The following is a 25,460-nucleotide window of genomic DNA, read 5'->3' as shown; positions in this document are numbered from 1 at the left end:
CACTGTACATCTTAGTTGCTGTATTAACCACAAGACAAGACAGGGCAAGACAGAAATACACATAGACCACAGAGTGAGGTGTCTGCCTATGCGTTTATTGGTTCTTGTTTACATTTTTTTTTTTTACTTTTACAGAAGCGCTTTTCACAGATACAGCACCCCCCACCCCCTCCCTACCAATCCCTAAGAATGTGGGGCAGAGACTCCGCCCACAATATATGACATCACTGGTGATGTGACAGCAAACAGGAAGTGTTGGTTAAGACGAGTAGGGAGGAGTGAAGAGAAATCCACAGCTTAGAGGGATGGGATGGAAGACGATGACATTTAAAAACACAAAAGGAAACTAGGAAACTTAAAAAAAGAGAGAGAAACAAGCAATGCCGCCATGCTTTTGTAAACTTTTTTCTCCTTTTTTTCCCTCAATGGTTTTCATTGTTTCTTCCACTCGTTTCTAGATCAGCTGCAATAGGGTCACAGGAAGAAGTGGAAGGCTTCACTTTTTAATTTTTTGTGCAGTTCAGCCACGCAAAGGAAATCAAAACAAATAATACAAAAAACTAGAATGTTTCTTAAATTTAATGACAGCAACAACCAGAAGAAAGTGGGCAACTGACTGAAAGACTTTTTAAAAAATGACACCATCAAACACTCAAGTGCTGGAAACTACAGCCAGTTTTTCGTCTTGCGTGGACTCACTTACTAAAATGGCAAATGTGATGGAGGAAAAAAAACAAGCACCGTGTCAATTGCATTCCGCCACCCTCATAGACAATAGAAAAAAAAATATGACTTTTGCACATTAAGCCTCGTTATCCCCTGTATGCCTTTTCAGTCCCTTTAAGAACAAAATGATAACTTCGCTAACGCTTATGTGAAACCAATAACTATGCACCTGGGATAACCGCAAAAAGAAAAGAAAAAAACAAAAACAAACAACTTTCATCTCAGATGAACATTTCCCTTGTGACAAAGTGTGGTGAAAGCAGGTTTGAGATAAAACACGCCTTACTGGTGTTACAAAGACAGAAAACAAAGAGCTGCTATTTCTTTATTATTATTTTTTGTAAGTTTTATTTCCTTATTTATTTTAAGTTACGGTGAAGCATGACGTCTTGAGCTGGCATTGACAGAAACAGACTGATCATCAGACAGACTAGAGCATGGGGGGGTAATCTCATCTCATCATGGGACTGGAGGAGGTAAAGAAACATCTAGAAACAGAACAAACAGAAATACAGGTTTTGTTTTGCTTTTTACATTACAATGTCGAAAGGCCTTGCTGTTCTTCTCCCTCTTTCAAATCGCACCAACTTGCTACGTTTCGATCTTTCTCTCCCCTCCATCTCAAACACACACACACACACACAATGCCTCCATCACTCTCACACACGCACACACTTCCCAAAACAGGGACAGAGACAAGTCACAGACACTCATGTGCACGCACACAGACACACACACACACGCGCGCGCACACCAGCTCAAGTTCCATCTTCTCATTCTGCCTTCGCCTTCGCCATTCCAGGGACTTTGGCCTGAATCCTGAAAAGGGAGGGAAGAGGAGACGAACAGGACGTCAGCCTGGACACTTAACTAGAGTACAGTCAGAGAGAGTAGAGAGAGAGAGGTTCCATTGGCCCATTGTTTCCGGGTTCTACTGTTGCAAGGGGGAGGGGGGTGTAAGGACTGTTCTATTCAATGCTAGGAGTATTATGACACACCCCTTTAGGCAGACCGGAACCTGGTCATGTTAGGTGCCCATAGCAACCTATTACATTGGCATATCTCTATACTTAAAGAATCTCTGGTACAGTACTTGAGATAGGCTAGGGCTGCACCATTATGGAAGATAAATGATAATCACGATTATTTAGGCCAAAAATGGAAATCCTGATTATCAAGAACGTTTAAGGGATGAACGAAATAAAACTGAATTGTAATAATTATGTAAGGGACAATAGCATGAAGCAGATGATTTGGAGGAAACGTCCATCCCCATCCAAGACCCTGAGGAGGGCTGCTAAAAGACCTTTTGGGCATCGTTGTCCTCCTAGCCCTGCATCAGCAGTCAACGGTTACTTCACAGGAAGTCATACTCACTTTCCGACGACATCCTTGACTTGACTGGTCACCATCCCGTAGTAATGGTCAATCTGGGTCTGAGGGGTAGACGAAAGAGACTCAATTGTTATGCCGCCTGGCAGGACATGTACAAGATGGCCAAACAGAAGAAACATGAGCATTCATCGCTTCACATCACGAGCATGTAATATCCCCACCTCCCCTACAGCACATCTCCTAATGAATTGAACGTCTGCAGCTAAAAACTGCCAACCAAAACCAAAAAGATCCTTTCAGTTGGAGTTCCACTGTGTGTCCGTTATTTGTGTGTGTGTGTGTGTGTGTGTGTGTGTGTACTTTACATACCTGATGCTTCTCGTAGATGATTGGCCAGCTGAACACTCCAACCAGACCTAGAAAATGAAATGACAACGGGAGTCAGGACAGAGACAAAAAGGATGTGGCCACTATTTTTATTTACTAAATAATAAACCAATATTTACCACCATGACCAAGGTACAGCAAGCTTTGCAGCGTAAAATGTATATTGATGGAAATTCAAAATGGCGGACCATGGAGAAGATCCACCTTTTCATGTATGAAGTGCAATTTTCCCAATCATAATGAATACTTGGAATTTGATGGTGGTGGTAAATATTTGTTAAAAAGTTAACACTTGTGAATGGGCAGCATGGATTCTGGAAATGAACACCTTAAAATATTACACAGTGCACCTTCAAGGTGCTGGCTATGTCAACATTTAAACAAATCTGCATTTAAAATTTGCATACGTGTCATCATATGTGGATAAAAATGAAGTCCATTGTGACAAGTGCGTTTTAGCACCCTAAACGACATGTTTCTAAAACCAGTTTTGAAATGCACACTCCAACACATTATGTGTAAACGAGAGGGCAAAACCAATGCCTTTCCAAAATCCATATGTGTGTGAGGGATAAATCAAAAAGACATCATTCAATCCATACACAACACAGTTGAGAGCCCTTTTGAAAAACAGCCACGTCTGCTTATTGCCTCATCCCTTGACACTTGAATGCAGCACATTAGAAACACATGAGGGCCATTACATGACTAACTTGGACGGTGCGCACAAGTGCAAAACTGAAGACAGAGCTGCACGAGAGGGCTGCCAACAACCATTTATTAGTCTACGTAACATTACGACGCTAGCCGTTTCTCCTCCATTACCATGTCTGGGACACAGCCAAAGGAATGCTTTCATGAGAGAGAGAGAGAGAGAGAGAGAGAGAGAGAGAGAGAGAGAGAGAGAGAGAGAGAGAGAGAGAGAGAGAGAGAGAGAGAATATGAGAAGCAGGTGGTGATACATGTTTGATGCAAGTAACATCACTGTGCAATAATGTATGCCTTCTGGCTGTGTGTGTGTGTGTGTGTGTGTGTGTGTGTGTGTGTGTGTGTGTGTGTGTGTGTGTGTGTGTGTGTGTGTGAGTGTGAGAGTGTGAGTGTGAGAGTATTCACCCATGATGAGGAGAGTGAGGCCGTTGAACAAGGCACCGATGTAGGTGAGAATCCACATCAGGATGGCAAACTGCAAAAGACACACACAAACACCAAATGAATACACACATTAATAACAGCTCAGAAGAAAACAACCCAACATCAACCCAACATTTTCATTTCATTTTTCAGAATATCAAGCAGATCCTAGATACGTATGTTTCATGCCTGTTAAGGTGTTATTAGATTTGGTTGAAAATCAGGCATATATACAGAGCACATGGTGTTATACGTTTTTTGATGCATTTTTTCAGGTTGGAAAATCACAACATTCCAAACAAATCAGGAAAATAATCTCATGTATTCTGAATGATGTAGAGATCTAACCACCAGAAATAGATTGACACTGAACCAAATAATATACTCTGACCGGTCAAACAGGACTTGTTCTGCTAGCCTGGCTGCTGATAGTCATTTTAAAAGGTGCAATAGAATCCACCAATCGTCCAGTAAAGAATGCACGTCAGATTTTATCTGCAAAATAATGACTGGTTGAATCACTGCATTTCAACTAGTAATCCTGAATTTTCAAGCAATACAAGGTTGTGGCATTCTACACTCAGCTTGTTGGATTAAATGTGGAATTTTCCAATTTTGTTGTCTGGGCATTTTCAAACTCGATCATTTCTGCAAGAGTGTGTTTGGAAATGCCCCAAAGTTTATGAGGAAATGTCTCAAATGTGTCGAGCAACCCAATAGCAGGAACTGGTTTCTTCCCCCAATGGAGTACAGTATAAGTAGTAGGCCAGGGCAGTTAGTATTAGGTTACATCAGTGCCAAGAGTGGGAAGGCCAGGTAATGAGAAGGGGAAACCCCAACGCACGCGCACGCAAGCACACACACACAGCAGGGCTAGTGTGTAGTCCCACTCATGCCAAGCTCTCCCTCTCCAAACAAAACACACACACACACACACACACACACACACACACACACACACACACACACACACACACACACACACACTATACAATTATGCTACTCCCACAGCACAGGGTCTCATAGACCTCATTGCTCCACAACCACATGTGCATTGCCAAATACTTAAAATCATCAAACAAGTCCGACAGGCGCGCGACAAAGATGTGTCCGTCGATGCACCGCCGCCTTGTGGACACAGGAGGGGATGACAATTCCAAGAAAGCATTTCAGATGGAAAAATGCGTTTGAGACATACCGTCTTATAGAGATGCTGGGATACATCTAAAAATGCATAATATTTACATCATCCTTCACATTAGGGAATCTAAAGCAATTACAAAAGATGGAGAAAAATGATTTAGGGGATAAGATTTTGGGGACATAAATTATTTTTTGGTTTCGGCCACAAATATTCATTTCAGTGCATCTCTACCTTTTTTAATCACTTGGCCGAATACCGAAACCGATTATTACAGTTCAGTCAAAAGTGATCAAAAGTTAGGTTTTTCACTATTTTTGAATATTGCTGAAATCTACGGTTTACAATAAATGTTTTGACATGTTTTTGAAAGAAAATAAATGTATATTTGATGTCTTCAAATGTTAGAGTAGAACTGAAATTAGTTTATTTAATGGCCATTTTCAATTCATTTTCAATTCGGCCTCCTATTCGGCCGCTCAATTGGCTTTCAGCCGAAAACCGAAAGTGTCTTTTTTGCGTTTTCGGACGAATATTTTCTGCGGCCGAATTTTCGGTGCACCTCTAAAAAAAGGGCATTCCACAGACGGAGGAATACTAATAACCAGCCCATCAGTCAACACTTGTGCTTGTGTCCACAAACCCCCACCTCCCCTTGCCTGTAAATGACCAGAGAGCTGTTAGAAGTGCAGCCTGAGCTCTGGCCGTGTGAAAGGGCAGAGGCTGCAGGGGAAACCTTACCCTCTCTGACCACCCCTTACCCCCCAACGCTCCCTCCCTTCCTACCCCTGGCGACAGTCTCATATCCACCAGTCTCTATCTGTCCTCCCTTTCCTCTCCCAGCTATGTACCAAAGAAGGTCAATTGGGGGGAAAAAAACTATGTATGCATTGGCCACGGTGTAGTACGGGGACGTAGCCTGGGGACACAGTGCGCATGGACAGTGGATGCGACACCATGATGGATTACAAAATGTGACTCCGGAAAATCACTCTGGATGTCTGGAATTTGAATAGCATTGTGGGTGCGAGCGGCTGCTGCGAGTTCCGGCCCCGGTCAAGTGATGACATCCGGTTGTCAATGTTCAGTTTGCGGCCAAATGAACAACAGCCGTCGGTCATCGTTAATTGCGGGGAATAATTAATGACAGCTGTCGAAAATTAACGGTATCCTGTCCCGCCAGGGCTTGAGTGTGGAACAGGGCAGTGGCATTGCACTTTACCATGCTACCAGTACTGACAGCAGAAGAACGAAGTGCCTCCGCTTGCGGTCATGCCGCACTACTCCCTTCTCTCTAGTGTCTTTGCTACATCCTCACTACTCTTCAACCAGCTCTTCAAACACTTCTCTACTCCTTCCTCCCTCCTGCCAGACGGTATCTTCACACCCCATACACGGAGGCATTTCACTGCCCCAGAGGCCTGGCTGGCTGCATGACCGAGCTGGTCAGCTGGTCCGTCTGAGCCCTCCAGTCCCCTATCGTGTGTGTGTGTGTGTGTGTGTGTGTGTGTGTGTGTGTGTGTGTTGTGCGTGTGTGAGTGGGAGAGAGAGATATGACTTTGTGAATATATGCATGTATGGTAAATAAATACATGTATGTATGGTAAATGAATACATATGCAATATGTGTAATGTCTGTGTCTTTTCCTGTATTTGGTACATGCTACTGGACACCTTCATTTCCCTCTGGATTAATAAATGATACTCTACTATTCTCGACGCCCATGCATGCACACACTGCGGCCGTACGTACGTAGGCTCGTCCCGCCTAATTTGAGGCGCCTGTGGGGGATGGGGTGGTCTTGGGCCATAGGCCAGGCTGCTGATGGCAAGCGGGGCTCCGTGAATGCTGCTGACCAGACAAGTCACAGCTGAGCAGTCGGCCAATGCACACACACACACCTAGCTCTTAATACAAGTGTGTGTGGGGGGAGAAATACTGTTGAGTAGCAGTCTCAAGGACACTCAATGGTCACTCGAGGAAGGCGGGCGGCGCCACTAATAGCGCATTCAGGCCGACTGAGAACCGTGCTGGAGCCCGTTCCCGCACCTAATCGCGAACCGGCCGTCGTGTTCACGCCACAGATATTTGCGTTCGCGAACCGGAAAATTGGTTCGCAAGGCGAACCGCAAAATACTAGGTTTTTCTCTGCGAACCGTGACGACAGTGTGGTCGTCAGCAGGTTCATCCGGGTCACGTGCGGGAAAAGTTCAGAGCCCGGTATGAACACGGGCGGTTCGCAGATAAACACTTTAGTGCTGAACGTAACTGGTGCGGGCACCGGCTCCAGCTCCGTTCTGGTCGGCCTGAAAGCCCTAAAAGAGGAGTGAACCATTGGCAGTAGAATGTCACTCGGCAGGGTTGTGGACACCAAGTCAAGCGATGCACACTTAGTAGGCAGGAAGAAGGTGGTAGGAGACACTTAGTATGGAGGAATTGGACACTTAGTAGGATGGTAGAAGCTGGTAGTGGACACTTGGTGTTCAATGTCATCAGTGCAAACCATGAAGGTCCTGCTTAAATGGTCACCACTTGCAAGATATGAAATACTGCTCAAACCTTTGGACTGAGTAGAAAAACACAAGTTTCTCAAGCCTGTATATGGCTTTTAACAGGTGATTTGGGATATTTTGTTTTAGAAAAAAGCTTGATGATATTGTCCAGCAATATATAAAACTAAATATAATAATAATATAAACTAGTGCACTTGGTGGCACTCATATTAGAATGAATGGGTTGGTATTGAATCAGTGCAATTTGCAAGTTGACTGAACAAAAACAAGGAGTGATATACACCACACAGGGATCGCTGCCAGTCAGTCACCATATAAAAATGACTGGCATACTGTGCCAGGTCAAAGCCATAAACCATCTCAGCTGATCAAAACACACAGGGGTGGGGGGGAGTGGGGTTTGGTGAAATCCGATCAACCATCCAGCTAAAATATCAAGCCTTCACAAATAAAATAAAGATTCCAAAGTGAAATCCAGTCTCAATTTTCAGAGTTGGTACTTCCCTTTGGGTGTTGGATAAGCACACTGCCCAATAAAAGGCTCAATGAGTTTTAACTGAAAATGGTCTTAATGACTCCTCCTTTATCTTGTGACAAAGCCTTACGGTCCAAATGTGTCCCGTTTAAGCATGGCTCAAACTACACAACTATCGCGCCGATTCTCGGCTGAAAAACCTCCNTACGACAATCGGTGGAACGTTACCCCCCAGGACCATCGCAAGCGATTGTCGGGAAAGATTTCCTCGTCGTGAGCGACGTTCTAAGATAGAACTTCTCAAATCGTAGAAATCAAACAGTGTTTGATATTTGCGACTAGAAGAGAATCGCAATTGTCAATCTTGTCGCTGCTCGCAGCCACCGAGACAATGCCCGACGTTCTATTTCCAGTGTGCGGTGCACCCCGAAGCCAAAATCGGACACACAATCGCTAGTTGTGTAGTTTGAGCCTGACTTTAGAGATATTGCCATGTCAAGACCTTTATGTCAGTTTCCATGTTGGTGTAGTTAGTTACTGCTCTTCGCCTTTAGGGCAGCACAGCCAGCACACTTAAAGGGATATGCCACTATTTTTTACTTAATACAGTTAAAATCGTTGGTCAGGGTTTATAAAGGTGGTACAGTGTCTTATTTTTCATGTAAGCTGTTGTCTTGCTTTAAGACAAGTTAAAAGAGAGAATATGTCGCTAAGCTAGTGAAAGTCAATGGCTCCTTGTAGCATTGTAGCATGCTACACGGATCCATTGACTTTCACTAGCTTAACGACATGCTCCCTCTTTTAACTTGTCTTAAAACAAGACAATGGCTTACATGAAAAATAAGACACTTTACCACCTTTATAAGCCCTGGCCAACGGTTTTAACTGTATTAAGCCCCAAAATAGTGGCACACCCCTTTAATCCATTGATGCCTAAAGCACCTGGGGAAAAAATGCTTGCTGAATGCCTAAGCCATTGTTGGGAAAGTTGCCCTCAGCCTATAAAAAACGAAATATCCTAGCCTCTGATGCACATAAAAACATGAAATAAGTTCATCTAAACCCCAAGGCCCCCCATCTTGCATTAGAACGTGTTCATTCAGCTGTAACATACCCAGCAGCGTATGCGTGTCTCCAGGTGCCAAAGGTCAAACAACATATAGGCAGCTTGAAGGACAACAGCGGAGCAGCACAGATGTAATTCTTTGTGTTTTTTATTCAAGTGCACAACATGACTAACGTTTCGATGGTTAGACCATCTTCCTGCCTCTCTCCCGTCGATGCACCAGATGATAAAGCAGAAGCGCGAGGAACTACCCTTTTGTTTGAACATATAAGGGTCATCAGGCTGAAATGGGTTAAACAGAATAAGGCTTCCTTTGCCTTGGTAGGGCAGCACAGCCAAGAGTTTAAAACACTTCAACAGAACGAGGCTCCCTACAAATGTGAGTGACAGCAGCACACTGGCCACAATGTGACCCTCTGCCATTCGATCCAGCTATGCAGCCGTCACTGACACACAATGAAAGCAGTCTTACGCAGTCTGTCATGAGTTCAAGATGATTCAATCAAGTGCCATTGGTGCTTAATGTTACTTGTTTCTTATTGCAAATCCACAAGGCTGTAGTTCAGAGGTGGGCATACTCAGGCCCGTGGGCCACATGCGGCCTGCTGAGCCATTTCTTGTGGCCCGCAGAGCCATTACAAGACAGACAACTTTTAAATACAAAGCTCACACAACACTCATGAGATGATTATCCAAGCTAGAGGTCTTTTAGGTTGTACAGTAAGCTACTGTACTAAACCTACACTTCAGTACAATTTTCAGGAATTAAATGGCTACAAAGTTATACCGGCCTACACTTTTACATATTTATTGACAGGCAAGTTGCCTGTGAAATCTGGCCCTTAGACCAATATTCTAAACATTCCAGACATGCTATGGACTTGCTAGAAAAATGCTAGTCAACACTTTGGGTCTACCACCATAAACCATAAGGGTACATGTTTCAGAAAGACTTTCAATAGTTTGTTGGGCTGATTAGTGTTGTACCATCCCATTTTAAATCCAACCTCTTGACACAGCCCTTCATCGTACACAGTCTCATTTTGATGCAGTTCTAGCGCAGCTAGCCTGACCAGATCAATTCACCACCGGAAGATTCTGTACCACAGCGCAGGCTGCGGCCACAGCAACCAACCACAGAGCGCCCTTGTAAATGTCCACAATTGGCAACCTGCTGAAACAGCAAGACATCAAGCCCTGAGCAGCAAAGCCCCAAATGGCAAGGTGTCAAAATAAAAGTCCTGTGTACTGCTGCACAGACTCATAGGGGGGAAACGGAGAACAGTGGAGGCATTGTTCCAACAACCATCAGAACAAATTAAAGAAAAAAGTGAGGAAAAGGTGGAGGTGGCAGAGTGGAAGAGAGAAAGAACGAGAGACAAAGACAAATTGAGAGAGAGGAAGACACAGGCAGACGAAGACAGAGCGCAAGAAAAACAGACAGACAAGACAGACAGACAGATAGAAACAGACAGGCTAAAAGAGAGCAAGTGCAAAAGAGACATGGGGGTATAGGACAATTAAAAAGTCAGGGGCAGAAAAGAGGAGGGAGAAATAGTGTGTCAGAGGGGAAAAGGCAGGTTGGCCTGGTGACAAAAATGTCTATTTTTACATTCAAAGGCAGCCAAATGAGCCTTAAAAAAAAGCGCACACAGCTTGGACTCATGACCAGTGTTGCATAATAGCCAGCGGGAGTGGAGGAAAGTGTGAGCACACCAGCATCAGGAATGAGGCCATATCCAATTTGAGCAGATTTATAGTCAAACAGCATCACACTGGCCATAGTATCACTCACAATTTTCTGCAAGAAGTTGCCTACGCTGCCTACAGATTTTGACCAGGGGGTTGTAGTAAGAACATGGTTAAGTGATTAACTAGGCTTAGTTAACCTACTGGAAGGGGTACACCTGCTAATAGATGTACACGCAGGCATCATATAGTTAAGAAAATGAGGACTCCAGGCTCTTCTATTAGTTGATTTACCTCTACTTCGTGGCCAACTGAACCTGGTTTACTACTCAACAAGCTTCTTGGTGCACCTCCTGCACTACGAAATCCCCCTCCACTCAACCGTGCCCCTGGCAGAGTACAGCCAGAGAGAGTAGAGAGAGAGAGAGGTTCCATTGGCCCATTGTTTCCGGGTTCTACTGTTGCAAGGGGGAGGGGGGGGGATCCCCCTTTAGGCAGACCTAAGGACTGTTCTATTCATTGTAGGAGCATTATGACGCCCCTTTAGGCAGACCGGAACCTGCTCACGTTAGGTGCCCGTAGAAACCTATTATGTTGGCATATCTCTATATACTTCAAGAATCTCTGGTACAGCCTGTCCAGACACCCCCCCTCCCAACCGCTCTACTGCTCTACTGATTCCCTGCCAACAGCACCCTCCACACCTGACCCCCTCTACCTGTTGTGTGGGAAATGCTAGCATGTGTCCGGTGTGCGTACAGAGAGATTGAAGAGACGAAACAAGCCCATACTTCTCCAGGATCCATGTGGTGTCATGTGAACAGACATTTAGGAGACTTTGGGTTGAGAATAAATGTCCAAAAAGAGAAAAAAACCTATGTGGCAGAAAATACTGTATTTGCTGCCTGGCAGGCAGATTTGAACTGGCCTCACACACACACCATGGAGATAATCAAACATTTGGTTGCATCCGCAACCATCAGCTTGGCTTACTGTGATGCGAGACCATTTCGTGGTCACCCCTCAGTGTCCCCCCACCTACCCCAAAAAGCCTGTGTGTGTGTGCTGGCATCGGGCTGTGCTCATCAGACATGGGCCTAAACACCGCCTCACCCCTGGCGTCCCCCCCATCCAGCCCAAAAACCCTTCACAATGAGCCCCTTGTGGAGCCTGGATCTTAGAATGCCCCCTGCCCCTGCCCCGGCCGCCCCCGTCCCTCAGCCCCACTATACACACACGCACAAGAGGCCCGCTGGCAGCTTTGCCCGGGCCAGGGACACAGTCATATGAAGGCCCAGCCACCCAATACATACAATGTAATGAGGACCCAATTCTGGGCTCCCCTCCTACTCTCCCTGGGCCTGGGCCAACTGACCCCTTTGTCCCCCCCAACCCCCCACCCCCCACCACCACCACCACTGTTCGTTTCCCTGAGTGCACACACTGCCTCGACACGCATGAGTTTCCCCTCTTTATATCGTCCAGGCTTGGACGCTTGGATAAGATTTGCAGGAGGGAGGGAATTAAGCTGCCGGTCACACTAGGCTGTGGTCACCTAACTGTCTGTGCTCTATTCCATGTCACTATGGCAACTCGCAACGTGAGAGAAAGCAGCTAAAGCATCAGGCTATACGGTGAAGCTATACAGCAGTGGGAACAGAATGTTACGGAACGGAACGCTCCGACTTCCACAATGAATTCTAGAACGTCACCAAAAAAAATTGTGTACATAAGCTAAAGCTTTTCGCCGATCCTTCTGCAACAGAAATGCCCCTCCCGTCCTGCACAGTACCTGGCCAAACTAACCACCAAAAAATGTGCCTCGCCTCGGAATGTGAAAATGAGGCACTCTAGGGGTCAGAGTACATTTGACTTGAACTGCTGTAATGCTGCTACAATAAAACCGCATGACAGTAGAGAGTAGAGCCATACAGAAGGGAGAGTTACGCGATTGGAGGACCAGGAATTAAATGGCAGCTCCGCCTTTCAGCGAGATAAGGGTGTTCCTAAAGCGGCTGTCTTTCCATAGACTCAACATAGAACCACCACATTAACAGCCAAAAATAAGGACTAACGAACTATACTGCGGGGTAATCACCACAAATATGTAAACCATCAACTGTCTCGGTGGTGATAATCCCAACAGTTTTGTATCTGTGATGTTAATCTGAAGTTATTACTACGAACAGCAAGTCTTGTCATATTCCCTGCATTGCATCGCATTGCATTTGCTGTGTGCTACGCCCACTACTAGGAACTAACACTCGCAACGCTGAGCAGTACTGAGAAGCTAAAACAGCTAATTTTGCTAATGAGGAAGTCGGCCTAAGCACACAGCGGAGATTGCCCGACTCTCCCCTCTGTATGGCTCTGGTAGAGAGTAGAGCATGTCATATACAGTACAACACTAAACCCTGTTGATCGTCTAACTCCTCTGCCACTGGATTTGGGCCACTACTGGACAGTGACTGTACATCCTGCTCTAGCTGTCCTCTTCAATTAAATTATATAAACTTTCTGTGTGTGTGTGTGTGTGTGTGTGTGTGTGTGTGTGTGTGTGTGTGTGTGTGTGTGTCCACACAAAAGTCTTTCCGTGGCTAAACCAGTCTGTTCACACACAGACAGCTCAAAGGGCGTTTTAATCGCACCCACGCAAACGTCTGAGCGGGACAGCAGCAAATCTCATGCTGGCGTTTCTGAGAGAGGCAGAGGCTGAAATGCATCTCTGTTCCACAGCATAGATAACAATCCAGTAGGCCCACATGCCACAAAAACAATCACCTAGGCCAATGTGCTCCTTTTGCCAGCTCTGACCAGCAGCACTCACAGTTGGTCTAAGTCAGAGGTGCTCAACCCTTTTTTTTAAACAAATGCCCCCTGTTATTTTAACGAAAACCCCCTGTTAAATCATAAACGCCCCCAACCCGACATCCACCCTGGGCCTCCCCTCTCAGCTATCTTCTTCCCGCCAACACAGATGAATTGACAGAGGAACTAGTCTAAGCATTTAGAGCACATATTATGTGATTGTGGCAAGATTTTTACTTTCTGAACCCAGGACTGACATCTCCGGCACTGACCACTGGTTTATTTAATTATGGGTCAATGGTGTTTTAGTAGTAGCACATACCAGGTTGGTGGAACCACAGCTAATACAAATATTGTAAGGATTCTTTTTCTTTTGCTTTCAGTGAATCGTCTAAGAAACATTCATTGCAGTACATTAATTACCAATTACTGAGAATTCATTTATGGGAACTAGCGACGTCTGAGCCTCAAAAAAAAATTAAAAAAATAAAAACAAAGGCATTCACCCATTTATACCAAACGGCGCATGGTGTCGAACTGGACTGACCTTGAGGGAGTCGATGAGGTCCTCGACGAGGAAGAGGCGTCGCAGCTCCTTGATGCCGGTGTTGAGGTGGCGCAGCGCCCCCTCGCTGTACTTGTGCACCAGGTCACTCGGCACGCTCACGTCCTGCTCCAGGTACATCCTGAAGGAGGAAGAGCAGGACACATTACGTTACGGTACAGCTAGATCAGTGATTCTCAAAGTGTGGTCCAGGGACCACTAGTGGTCCTCGACAGAGCTCAGGTGATCCGCGAGGGTATTTCTACTTTTCAAAGACAAGTTAGCATTAGCCTACATTAGTAATATTATTACAAAGCTAAACATAGCTACGGTCATATTTTCACCACAGTAAGACAGGCTTGTAATGTGAAAAAAGTAAGTGATCTAGTCTACATCAAAAGCAGTGTCAAATTAAATTCCAGCAACCTACAACTGTCAATTCAGTTGACAGGTGGTCCCTGAACATTTTTGGGGGGGACAAAGGGGTCCTTGGTCTGAAAAAGTTTGAGAAACACTGAGCTAGATGAAGCTTTAGTGTACAATAACAACCCTGCTGATGGTATTATGAGGACATATTAAAATCATTGCCAGTGCATCCACACTTTAATCATTATGCTTGAGATGCATCCTGCAGGGAGAAGGACAATAACACACCTTCAGTACCAACACCATGTGGAGAGAGTCACCACTTCTTTTGATGCCTTTACAGAGCATGCCACGTCGACTCGTTTTTCCTCAGTGAGCAGATTAATTGAGCTTTTCCATCAATGTTTTTTTCATAAATGCTGACGGCAGGCACTGGTGCCCTTCAGTTAACCTTGTGCTCCAAATGAACCGTTTGAGGCTTCAGGCAATTAAACGAGGTCATGAAAACAGGGACACTGGTGAGGGGGGAGGGGTCTCCAGTTTTAAAGAATTTTGCGTCTGAATGGGTATGCAAGACCACATGAAGGGGGCTTAGCACGCTGTTCCACAGTAACACCACCCCCCACCCCCCGTGGATAATCGTGAGTTTAAAAAGAAAGAAAGAAATGCAGTTAACTCTCATGTCATATCACTCAGTAGGACTGAATAGATGTAAAGCTGGAGCTGGGTGCAAAGACAGGTGGTTGGCAATGGAGGGCAAATACAAAATCATCTAATGATTAGCTAATCCTCTCTGGGCATGTGCTAGACATGTGCTGAGCGACAGCAACTCCAGTGGCCTATTAACACCACTTTGGAAGCCACAGGGCCCTGATTGGCCAAGGCCAAAAATGCAGGATGACACACAGACCCCATTGTGTGTTCATCATGCGATCATATCTCATAAGGCAGAGGTGGGCAGCAAATCTTTGCCTTTTATAGGTCGCATACTTAATAAAACTACGCTTGCACTGGGCCGATGTAAAAAGAACATCACTTGTTTCTAACTTTTGAAGGCTGGGGGCACCTTATCCCAAAAAGGGCTTAGGCATTCGCTAGGCGTTTTTTGCAGCTGTTGAAAAATATGGCACGTCAGTACTGAAACCATGTTGTGCAATGTATACATGGGTTCTAAATTTTTGTTTTCTCCTGGCTGCGCGACCCTAGCTGCGCACAACTCAACCTCTGATTGTTGGAAACCATTGTCGGTCAAAAAAATAGCTCAGGAAATCCTTTTTACATCATGGCGGGCCACGTGGAACAAAGCAGGGGGTCGTCTTTGACCCCCTAACCTCAGTTTGCCCACCCCTTGCCTAATGGTGACAGTCCTTTTTAAGATGCGTCAGGGGTGGAACACCAGACATCTCTGACTAATCAGGAAAGGAAATCACAAGAGAGAAGACATTGCATAAACACAATGACGTTTCTCAACCTGAAACCGAACGTTTGCATTGCAACATCATTTCGTTGACTCATCAACTTGAATCTGGGTGAAAGGCTTTTCAGTGTGTGTCACCTCCCTTCGTCGGCTATCGTAACCACACTAAGCCAAGTTTGAAGCAGGAAAACTCTGTATTTTTTCCCGATTCCACTTCCCTCTGAGGGTCCACCGTTCTGACTCCAACCGGTAAACTGCTTAGAGTTTCTTTAAAGACTTTGGTGGTTAATTGCCTCTTAGCGGTCTCAGACTAAGACCAGTCTATTGCCTGGATAAACTCTCAAATGCTCAGCTGCGGTTTAAGAAAGGAATTAGAGACATTTCATTAGATGAGATTAGTGGGCGAGTGTGAAAAATACTATGGCTACGCAAGGCCATATTTGGCTGTCTACGCTTGTCACGCAGACAAAACACCAGTTCATCCTGAATTAAGGATGTGCAGCATTGACTTATTTTTCTTATAGAAGACGAGATTCTGTCTCTGATGTTAAAAATGTGTCAACTTCTAGCATATGGTGCTCATTAACAATGAACGGTTGGCGAGGGAGGTTTTACCAACACAGCACAGTAACCTGTGTAAACTGAATTCAATTTTACATCTAGGACTACACATTCCTTCAGGGTTACGCTTAAACATGATGCTCTAACATGACTAGTTGTCTGACCTCAGGCTGGTTTTAAAACTTCAACTAAATGAAACAAAAAAAGCCGGTCTCTTAAAAATGTACAACCCACCTGAAAGGATGTCCCTCCCCAGTCTTCTGAAGGGCCATCTCTCTTTACCAAACTTCAAAACCCCCTAAATTTCAATGAAATCATCCTGGAAAGCCCTGAAACTAACCCCATCCAAGGCCGCATTACTGCACAGGCCTACTGGGCCCAAGGGGACCCTGAGGCCCAAGACTCTGCGCTGCAAGGAAACACTTCTTTATTGGTCTACATGTATGTTCCCAGTGTTAAAATTGCACTTTTCACTACCGAATTGCCATTTTTTTTCCTAGAGAGAAACCCTCAAGCTCCCATCAACAAAGGCTCTCCTCCCAACACCTAGTACAACCACTAAACTGGGATGTACTCACTTGAAGGGGTGCTAAACTGGGATGTACTCACTTGAAGGGGTGTCCCTCCTCGGACTTCTGCACCGCCTGCAGGATGCCCTTGTAGATGCGGAAGGTGATGGTGACGGAGAGCAGGGCCAGCGCCACGTAGGCCAGCACGCTGACGATGCTGCACACCGACAGGGACAGCAGCAGGAACAGGCTGGCCCCAAACACCACCCCCGACCTCTGGGTGTCACGCCAGTACAGTAGGTCCACCACTAGAGATGAGAGAGAGAGAGAGAGAGAGAGAGAGAGAGAGAGAGAGAGAGAGAGAGAGAGAGAGAGAGAGAGAGAGAGAGAGAGAGAGAGAGAGAGCGAGCGAGCGAGCGAGCGAGAGGAAAAGAAAAGAAAAGAAGTGGGGCAGGGAGGGGGGGGGAGATGAAATACAACACTTTAATGTCTGTTTAGAAATTTGTCCTGCATTACACTTTTCCATATCCTCATTAAAACATAAACACAGTCCTGAAGAGTGCCATCATACATCCAAGTCCCTAATCAGTGAGGGCAGAGGAGCATAGTCCAATACATTGAGAGGAGTACATGTGTGGATTTAATTGATAGAGGGCAGGTTAATGAGATGAGAACATTTACATACAAAGTTAAGGGCTTTAAATGAGATTCCCTTTATCATACTTTCCAGAAAAAAAAAGTTTGAAGTCTGGCACGTCATGTGCCCGTGCTCAAGGTGTCATTTGTCCCTTCAAATGTGGGACAGCGGGATACTTAAAGGTGATGCATGGATACCGCCACGAGATCTACAAATAGACAAGCAAGCACCCTCGGAATGCAATTTCAGCCCACAACGACGCAGCCCCCCACCTCTGCTCTCTATTAATATATACGGAAACACTGCGGAGGAGAGAGAGAGAGAAGCACACCGAGAAGATTTGAGGACACAGCCCACTGCTCAACCACCAATATCCTGCGTACGTTTTTCGCACACTAGGTATGCGATGCAGTGCATGGACTTCTGCGTTGAGTGAAGGGGCTTTAAACTGTGGTTGATGCAAGAAGAAAAGGGGTAGACCTAGTTCTAATGGAACGCAATGACTGCCAAAGCCTACACGCCGTCAAGTGTGTACGGTGTTCAAAAGAGTTACAGTGCTGCAGATTGAACAAAAAATGGTCTTGGTTAGTGTTCACGCCACATATCCATGCGGGACACATTCAGCATGTTATTACAAAGAGCATGACACGTCCATCAAATGAGGATATTCCCCATCGTGTTTAGTATTATGCCACGCCGCAATGTGGATGTCTGACCCTCTATCATGGACTGACAGCCTGCCAGCCACGCTGAAGATAAGGGGGAAAGGTGCCTCAATAGCTAATGCTAGCAAGTTAACCATCAAGCGGTATCCCTCTCCCTAGTTCCCACAAACGTCTCTCAAAGATGGATGAGCAAACGTTTACGGCACAAAGTATACAACAATTGATAGTTATTTGTACGAAACCACGTCGGCAGTGGCTGCACATCGTTTGAATATCGACTTTGATTGTTGGCAAAGTGATAACCGACATCGTTTTCATTTGGCTAGTAACGCTCGATTTGTCCTCAAAATAGCAACCGATTCATTCTGCTAGCATAACACGAACAGTGAGACATGTTACACAACTGGGAAGCAAAATTATGAAAGACAAAGGGGAAATTTAATTCTTAAAAATCACAACGTTGGCTTTATTATATACTTGGTTACGAAGGAAACCAAGGGAGTGTCATTTGTAACAGTCGTGCTGAAAACAAAAAATCACGAAGGTTTTATGAGTAGCTCTAAGTTTAATTAAAAACAAGCCTGAATGTAGGAGCTACTGAAATCATGAAACCCATGAGTCTGCGTTGTCTAGCTGCTTCCGAATGGGCAGACATTACAGTAACATCCAAGCAGCACAGAGGGCACGCCAATCGTCAGAACAATTGCTGTCAGAACAAATGTCCCTCACCAAGGGCCAATACCAATAAATACTATGCTGAGTTTTACAAGATGTCAGCAAATAAAAAAATAAACAACACCACTCATAACACAAATGCTAGTTGCGATAATTGGCCCTGAGACAAAAGAATAATTGTCAAACCTTGTTTGGAGTCCATCTTGTTCCTGCTAGCGTGCAGCGTTCACCACCCACCACAGAGTGAACTGAATTTCACTGACAAATTCTACTTCCGCCTCTTTATCAGGCCCAGCTATTTAATTTCAAAACAAAAGCCCATATCACATTTCAACAATTGTCAGCATGTCCATTTTCCATTGACGGCATACACCGAGATAAGTTTCAATGAACAAGAGACTCATAATTTGACAATTTTTAACCTTCATAAAGCTTTCAAGAAAAAAATAGCCAAAAATACTCCAAATACACTACTGAATACACATATTCCACAAAATACATAAAGCTGTGACATTTACACCTGTCACAATGCCTGATGATATTCACCAGCAATATATTCAACATTATGGGTGCTTTCATAAATGTTCTTGTTGCCAATCAATCAAAAACAGTCTATCCATCATGTACATAGCAGAGGAGGAGGAGGAGGGCAGGTGATGCCAAAAGTCTTCACAGGCAGTGCATCGCGTTGCATAGATAGCACTGCACTACCAGCTGAGCATAGCTTGCTTGTGCGAACCCTCCATCTCCCTCCCACCCCCCTCTAGGAGTAAAGAAGACACCGCCGACAAACTGCACCGTCAACACACGCACCCCAGAACTTTCCGATCACCCTGGCCTGAGCTCACCCTTCAGAGCCATCGGAGGACACCAGCATGAATTCTAGCCCCTCAAAATAGTCTGTCTGACTGTCTGACCGACTGACTGTTCAACTCATACAACCTTCATGCACCACTACATATAATATCCCAATCAAAAGAAAAGTATAGGAGAAGGCAAAAAGACAAAGAGTGCCCTTCATAAATGGTCCATCTTGGTCAAGACTTCTAGACTCATTTACGTGCAATTTTACTCCTACTTATAAAAAGGTATGGAGACTGCAAGACAATAAAAGCACCTTAGCATACAGTAGTTGGTCTGTTCTGGTGCAATCACCACGCAGGTGTGTGTCAGCAAGCATATCTGTACAAATCATGCAAGGTAAGAGAGAACACAAACGAGAAAACACAAGCCATCGTTACCCTGTTCTTTGTACGGTTTTGAATCCATTGCTTTTTGTTGTTGTTGTTGTTGTTGATGTGAAAACGTTTAAAGACCCAGTTATAGAATTGGTGTAGAATCCCAAATAAGTTTTATTTTGACGCAGAAGCTGTGTTCTTTCGGTTGCCTTTGCTATGGGGGTGTCGGTCCGTTATTCTCAGGTTATTCTCTTTAAGGCCAGTTGTGCTGTCCAAGGGAAGGCCCAGGCAATTATCAACGCTGAGGAAAAGACAGCAGCTGTAGAACAGTTGGCCGGAGAGCCTCTTTTTCACACTCTCTCGCTCTCCTTTTCCTTTGCTTTCTTCTTCTCGTTCTTTTTTCTAGCCCTCTGTCTCTGTCTTTCGCTCTCGGCCGTGGAAGAACAGGAGGTGGTGGTAGGGGTGGCGGTGGCCGGTGCCTGTGGTGTGGTGACCCGTGTGCGTGACGGGGCTCGACTGTGTGTGTGACTGTGTGTGTGTGACAATGTGTGGTGGCGTGTCCAGGGGACACTGCAGAGAGGGGGGTGGGGGTCACCTCTTGCACCCTTTAGGCACAGCAGCTGCCAATCAGTTGACAAGATGACATCAAATAACTTCACACACACACACACACACACACACACACACACACACACACACACACACGCACGCACGCACGCACGCACGCACGCACGCACGCACGCACGCACACACACACACACACACGCACACACACACACACACACACACACACACACACACACACACACACGCACACACACACACACGTCCGCCCGCCCGCCCCAAGCCGACACCCAAGCGCATCCTGAGTCGACCCCCTTTAGCGTATCCATTACCACCCCTCCCCACACACGCACTCACAGCACATTCTGTCTAACCACATAAACCACAATGGTGTACAGTAGGAGGAGGGGTGTGTGTGTGTGTGTGTCTGTGTGTGTGTGTGTGTGTGTGTGTGTGTGTGTGTTTCAGTCTGCTAGTTGACCCCATTCAAAAAAGTGCCTGAGGTAGGCCTTAAAAAAGGGTTAACCTAAGTCTTTTACACTATTTGCTGAAACATCATAACAACGCTGCTGTGACATTCCAGAGAAGCTCAAGTAACAGATTAAGACTTGGTCATTGCCATTTCAGCTGAAATTAAGGTTATTACACAGGCATGAATTTAAGGGTTAAGGCTAGTCTGTCCTTGCTATCCGTAAACCTCCGATCAGTTCACATTTCCCTTCACACCACTTCTGGATCGGTTCTTCTGGGAGGACACAGAGCCATGGAAGTAATCAGTGGTGTAGGCTACTTTTTTATGGTGGGTATACTGTATATTTGAACATTTTTTGAAGTGGGTATACTGTATATGTTTGTGCTATTCAAAATAATGGATCAATCAATTTTAAGTGGGTATAATGAAATCCCTGAAATTTGGAAGTGGGTATACTCCGTATACCCGCGTTCTACGTAGACTACACCACTGGAATTAATGTGGTTATGTGTTAGTCTAGCAAAAAGCAAGCCGCCGCCTAGAACTATTTGAATCCATGTTAATCATGTCTCACCAGCCGACTTCCTGTACCCCGATTGTCACAACTCTTACTTCCATGGCTCTGGCGGGACATTACTCAGGTCACCAGGCAACATGACTAATCAGTGAACTGGGGTGGGACAGGGCAGGCGGGGGCAAACGATGACGCATTGCATACGGGCATCATGTTCAAACATTAAGCTTAAGAGATTTGTAAATCAAATGTACATTTCACACCTCAACAGAGTTCAGCCCTCCTTAAAGAAGATAAAGAATTCATGTTGCGAATGCCATTTCTTCAGTTCCATTACATTATTACATTTCGCTTACCTAATGTCATTATCCAAAGCGACTTAGTTATTTACAGGGCAGTGTTTCCCCCAGAATTTTTGTTAGTCAAGGTGGTGGGGCGTTAAAAGTATATATATACGGTGAAGCAACTTAAGAAATTACATTCACAACATGAAATCTTGATCTTTTCAGGGGACCTAGTCAAGGTGGTAGGTGTTTCTTGTCAAGGTGGCCGCCTTAGCAATAAAGTGCTGGGTGAAACCCTGCAGGTTATTTGGTTACAGTCCCTGGAGCAATCGCTGAAGAGCACTTCAGCCATTGATGAAGGTGTAGGGAGAGGTCAGGTGGGATTCGAGCCTACAACCCGTGGATTGAAAGAGCAACTCTCTAACCACTAGGCCACGGCTACCCACACCGTGTAGTCAGGTCAAAAGGTCAAAGTGGCAGTGGAGTGTGGTGAGTGACTCGCCAACGTGGAGGACCACGTGGTATTTGACACTGTGCTAAGGGAACTATGCAAAGAAACAGAGATACTGAATATGAAAAAGAAGAAACGTTACACGTGATGTGGTTTCAGTATTAGAACATCTCGTTTCTTTCATTTTGGGTCTATCTAGTCGCATGCTCTGCTGTGACGGCACCCCTGAGGACAATAAAGGCTATCTATCTTGACTTGTTAGCTAACAAGGTAGCACACGCTCGCTCACACTCATCACCATTCGTGTTTTCTTCACTGGGGGCGTCGTATCCAAACTTAAAAATACTGTACTTTTCTTCAGGGTGTAAAATGAGAGCATAATATTCCCAAATCTGAGTAATTAATTATTTATTTGAAATGATTAATGTTTCTCAGCAAGTGAGCAGCTCTATATTAACACGCGATGCACAGTTATTAAAGTCAAGCTGAAGGCTGATCGGACAAAGATATTACACTCAGGAAATTGAAGAGGAGAAGACTAGTACATGTAGACCCCATACAGCTATATTGTGTTGCATCGGTGTCTTTTCTTAACTGTTCATGAATGATGCGTGTGTGCTTTCAAATTATGTTGCCTGCTATGAGTAGGTGGCTGTGAATTTACTCCTAAAATGTGCTCTGCAATTTAACTGAATGTCCTCCTATTTCAACTAGAATCCCCGTCCCTATTTTTCTATCCAATACTTCTTTTTCTTTGTTTCTCTTGTTTTAACTTGATTTGATTTGCACTTGTGTATGAAATGTGTTATAGAAATAAATTTGACTTTGACTATGTATGTCACAAATGAATGTCATTGAATGCATCAAGTGTGCCTTTACATTTCATGTGTTCCTTGAAGTAGTAACAACTCCAGTATTTTTCTTTCCGTCACAACGCCATATCATTCAAAGAAACCACAAAGAAAAGTTGAAAATGCTGACGCAGGTATCTTTCTCAAGAAACTACGGCTGTATAGAATAGAAGAAATGCACACAAAGCGATTAAATGCCATTAAAAGCTCAAAAACTATGCAACACTTTTTGAAAGATCCAATGTGAATGAAGAATGATTATTTCACTTAAAACAGTGATGATTTCATTTGAGAAATATCAACCGTCTGCACAGTTTAAATGTATTATGTAAATCAGAATCCAACTTGTACCATGTGTGTTGCACAACATGTACTCGACATGCTGTGCTTGAACATTTTGTACAGTTCAAACTCTAAAGCAAGCTCTCAGAAGCATCGTCGCACACTATAGAAGAACTGATGTGAATTTGTGTGAGTGCACACACAGGAGGGTGAAACGGAAGACCACATCATATGCTACACAGTCAGTGACAACATTATGATGACATTCATATGCAGAACTGTTTCATGTTGATCTGTATGTCACTACAGTCGTGCTGCTGCACCCCTATCCGTCCACAAGGTGTCAGGCGTGTGCAAAAAATGGCATGCATATAAACTATTAAGGGGGTTAAATTACTTGCTTCTTTGGCCATTCTCCCTGTTCAGTTTTACGTCAAAACTATGGCTACTTGAGACTGGCTGGAATAGCCCTGCTCTTGCTGTCCTGTTCTTTGTAACTGTTGCTTCAACAAAGCCTAGACTTTAGTACGCCCCTTGACATAGAGAAACACAACACAAAGGGGTATAATAACGCATGTGGACATGGTGATTATTAAACCTGTGTCTGCATCTTTCCTCATAATCTCCGCTGGATTTAACACACAATTAGTTGACGTCATTGTCTGTATATTGTTTCATGTTAGTGTAAGATGCAAACAATTACCATGCCCAGTGGTTTGTGATTGTGAACAATTATGAAATGGAGTATTCAATTGTAAAGGATCAAGATTATACATTTATTTACAAACATCTTTGCATTTACCACCTGCTTTGAAGCTGAGGGGTGAAGCTGCGGGCTGAAGGGTGGATACAAGCCCCTGTCGTGCCGAAAAGTGAGTGCCTGCCAGAACACGAGTGCCCTCATTGAAACCAATGACATTTTTTGAGAGAAAATTATACACATTTTTGCAGAATGAATTACATAATTTATGAACTAAAATATGCTTATGAAACATTACTCGTCCTCCACTTAATATGAGCTATTTGAATGAAACTGTAACATTTGTTATGACAATTCTTCGATTCTTTTATGGAAATAATACTGAAATTGTAACCAGTTCTTTGTAATACTTCCAGAAGGAATGTAGATTCTTTATTGATAGGCTTTCCATCTTAAATTGTGTCGGATTTATCTGCAAAAATGGGTAACAAATGTCTGAAAAATTGGTCATTGGTTTCCATTGGTTTCAATGAGGGCACTCGTATTCTGGCAGGCACTCACTTTTCGGCANGACACCCCCTTTGTGTGTCAAACCAACAGTAGGCTGTCTGGTCACTGTCAGTAGGCTAGCATGGCGCTAACTGACTGTGTGCTACACACATCACTGACGCTCAAGTTGAAAGTCGTCTGCACAATGCTACGGACAACTAAATTAACACAACTTCTTGCAAAACAGAAATTAGTTTAGAAATTACTTACATGGGCCTGATTTCTTTGTGGACGTTGGTGTTACAACGGCGGCGGCGGGGCTTTCTTCTTTTTTGGGCGCATCTTCCGCTTTTGAAAGTTTACTGGCATCACCTAAGCCACTGATCAGTTCGTGTGCCGGGGGTTCAGGCTCGGGTTCTGGCACTGTGGACTCTGGCTCTAGTTCTGGCTCTGGTTCAGGCTCTGGCTCCGGTTCCGGCTCCGGACTTGGGTCCGAAAACGACTCTGCAACAGGCTCCGCTTCGCGCGGTAACGTGGACATGTGCCTCTCGAGAGCATCTTGCGCGCCGCCAGCCAGATCCAAAATGTCGTCGTCGTAATTGTATTCTTTCGGCGTGGCCTCCTCTTCTCTTGTGTCTATCAAGTAGTCTGCAGCATCGTCAAACAGTTTAGAAGTGGCCTCGTCGGTGGTTCCGTACTCGTGCCCTGGCTGAAGTAGCTCATCCACTGACGGCGTCGTGGAGCTTATTCCTGTGAAGTCAGAATCCTCCATCCTCGCTCTTTCCTGGAAAGTGAAGTATTAAAGTTGATCAAAAGTATACAAAGCCAATTAACAATGCGAAATAAAGACGGATTTCCCCCCAAGAAGTCCACAGAAGGCCTGTTCAAAGAGCTTACGTTAAAACGGCCAGGGATGACTCAGTTTCAGCCACACAGAGAAAGTAGGAACTGGGAGTTGTCAGCGGAGAGGCAGACACAGCGCGCTGGACAAAAAAAAAGTTCATTCTCAGCGTTTCAATTGGCTGCTTA

At 44.7% G+C, this 25,460-nt stretch overlaps 1 protein-coding gene across 3 annotated transcripts; it reads right to left on the bottom strand.

Annotated features, from left to right (window-relative positions):
- Positions 1-74: 74 nt before the first annotated feature.
- On the bottom strand, positions 75-25,424 carry rtn4a (reticulon 4a). Of its 3 annotated transcripts, XM_063196564.1 has the most exons (8): positions 25,329-25,424; positions 24,702-25,215; positions 16,770-16,977; positions 13,820-13,958; positions 3,562-3,631; positions 2,431-2,477; positions 2,104-2,162; positions 75-1,545 (listed from the first exon to the last, which is right to left on the bottom strand). In XM_063196564.1, exons 2-8 carry the CDS (start codon positions 25,201-25,203, stop codon positions 1,500-1,502), a joined length of 1,071 nt encoding a protein of 356 aa, XP_063052634.1. In that variant the 5' UTR covers positions 25,204-25,215; positions 25,329-25,424; the 3' UTR covers positions 75-1,499. The 3 variants fall into 3 exon arrangements, with proteins under 3 accessions (XP_063052634.1, XP_063052641.1, XP_063052648.1); XM_063196571.1 differs by lacking the exons at positions 24,702-25,215; positions 25,329-25,424 and adding an exon at positions 19,888-20,367; XM_063196578.1 differs by lacking the exons at positions 24,702-25,215; positions 25,329-25,424 and adding an exon at positions 18,833-18,940.
- Between the last annotated feature and the right edge of the window lie 36 nt (positions 25,425-25,460).

Source organism: Engraulis encrasicolus, chromosome 1 (genome assembly GCF_034702125.1).
Source record: "Engraulis encrasicolus isolate BLACKSEA-1 chromosome 1, IST_EnEncr_1.0, whole genome shotgun sequence".
Lineage (NCBI taxonomy): Eukaryota > Metazoa > Chordata > Actinopteri > Clupeiformes > Engraulidae > Engraulis > Engraulis encrasicolus.
Note: the sequence above shows the minus strand (reverse complement) of the source record. Positions and strands in the feature narration are given on the sequence as shown.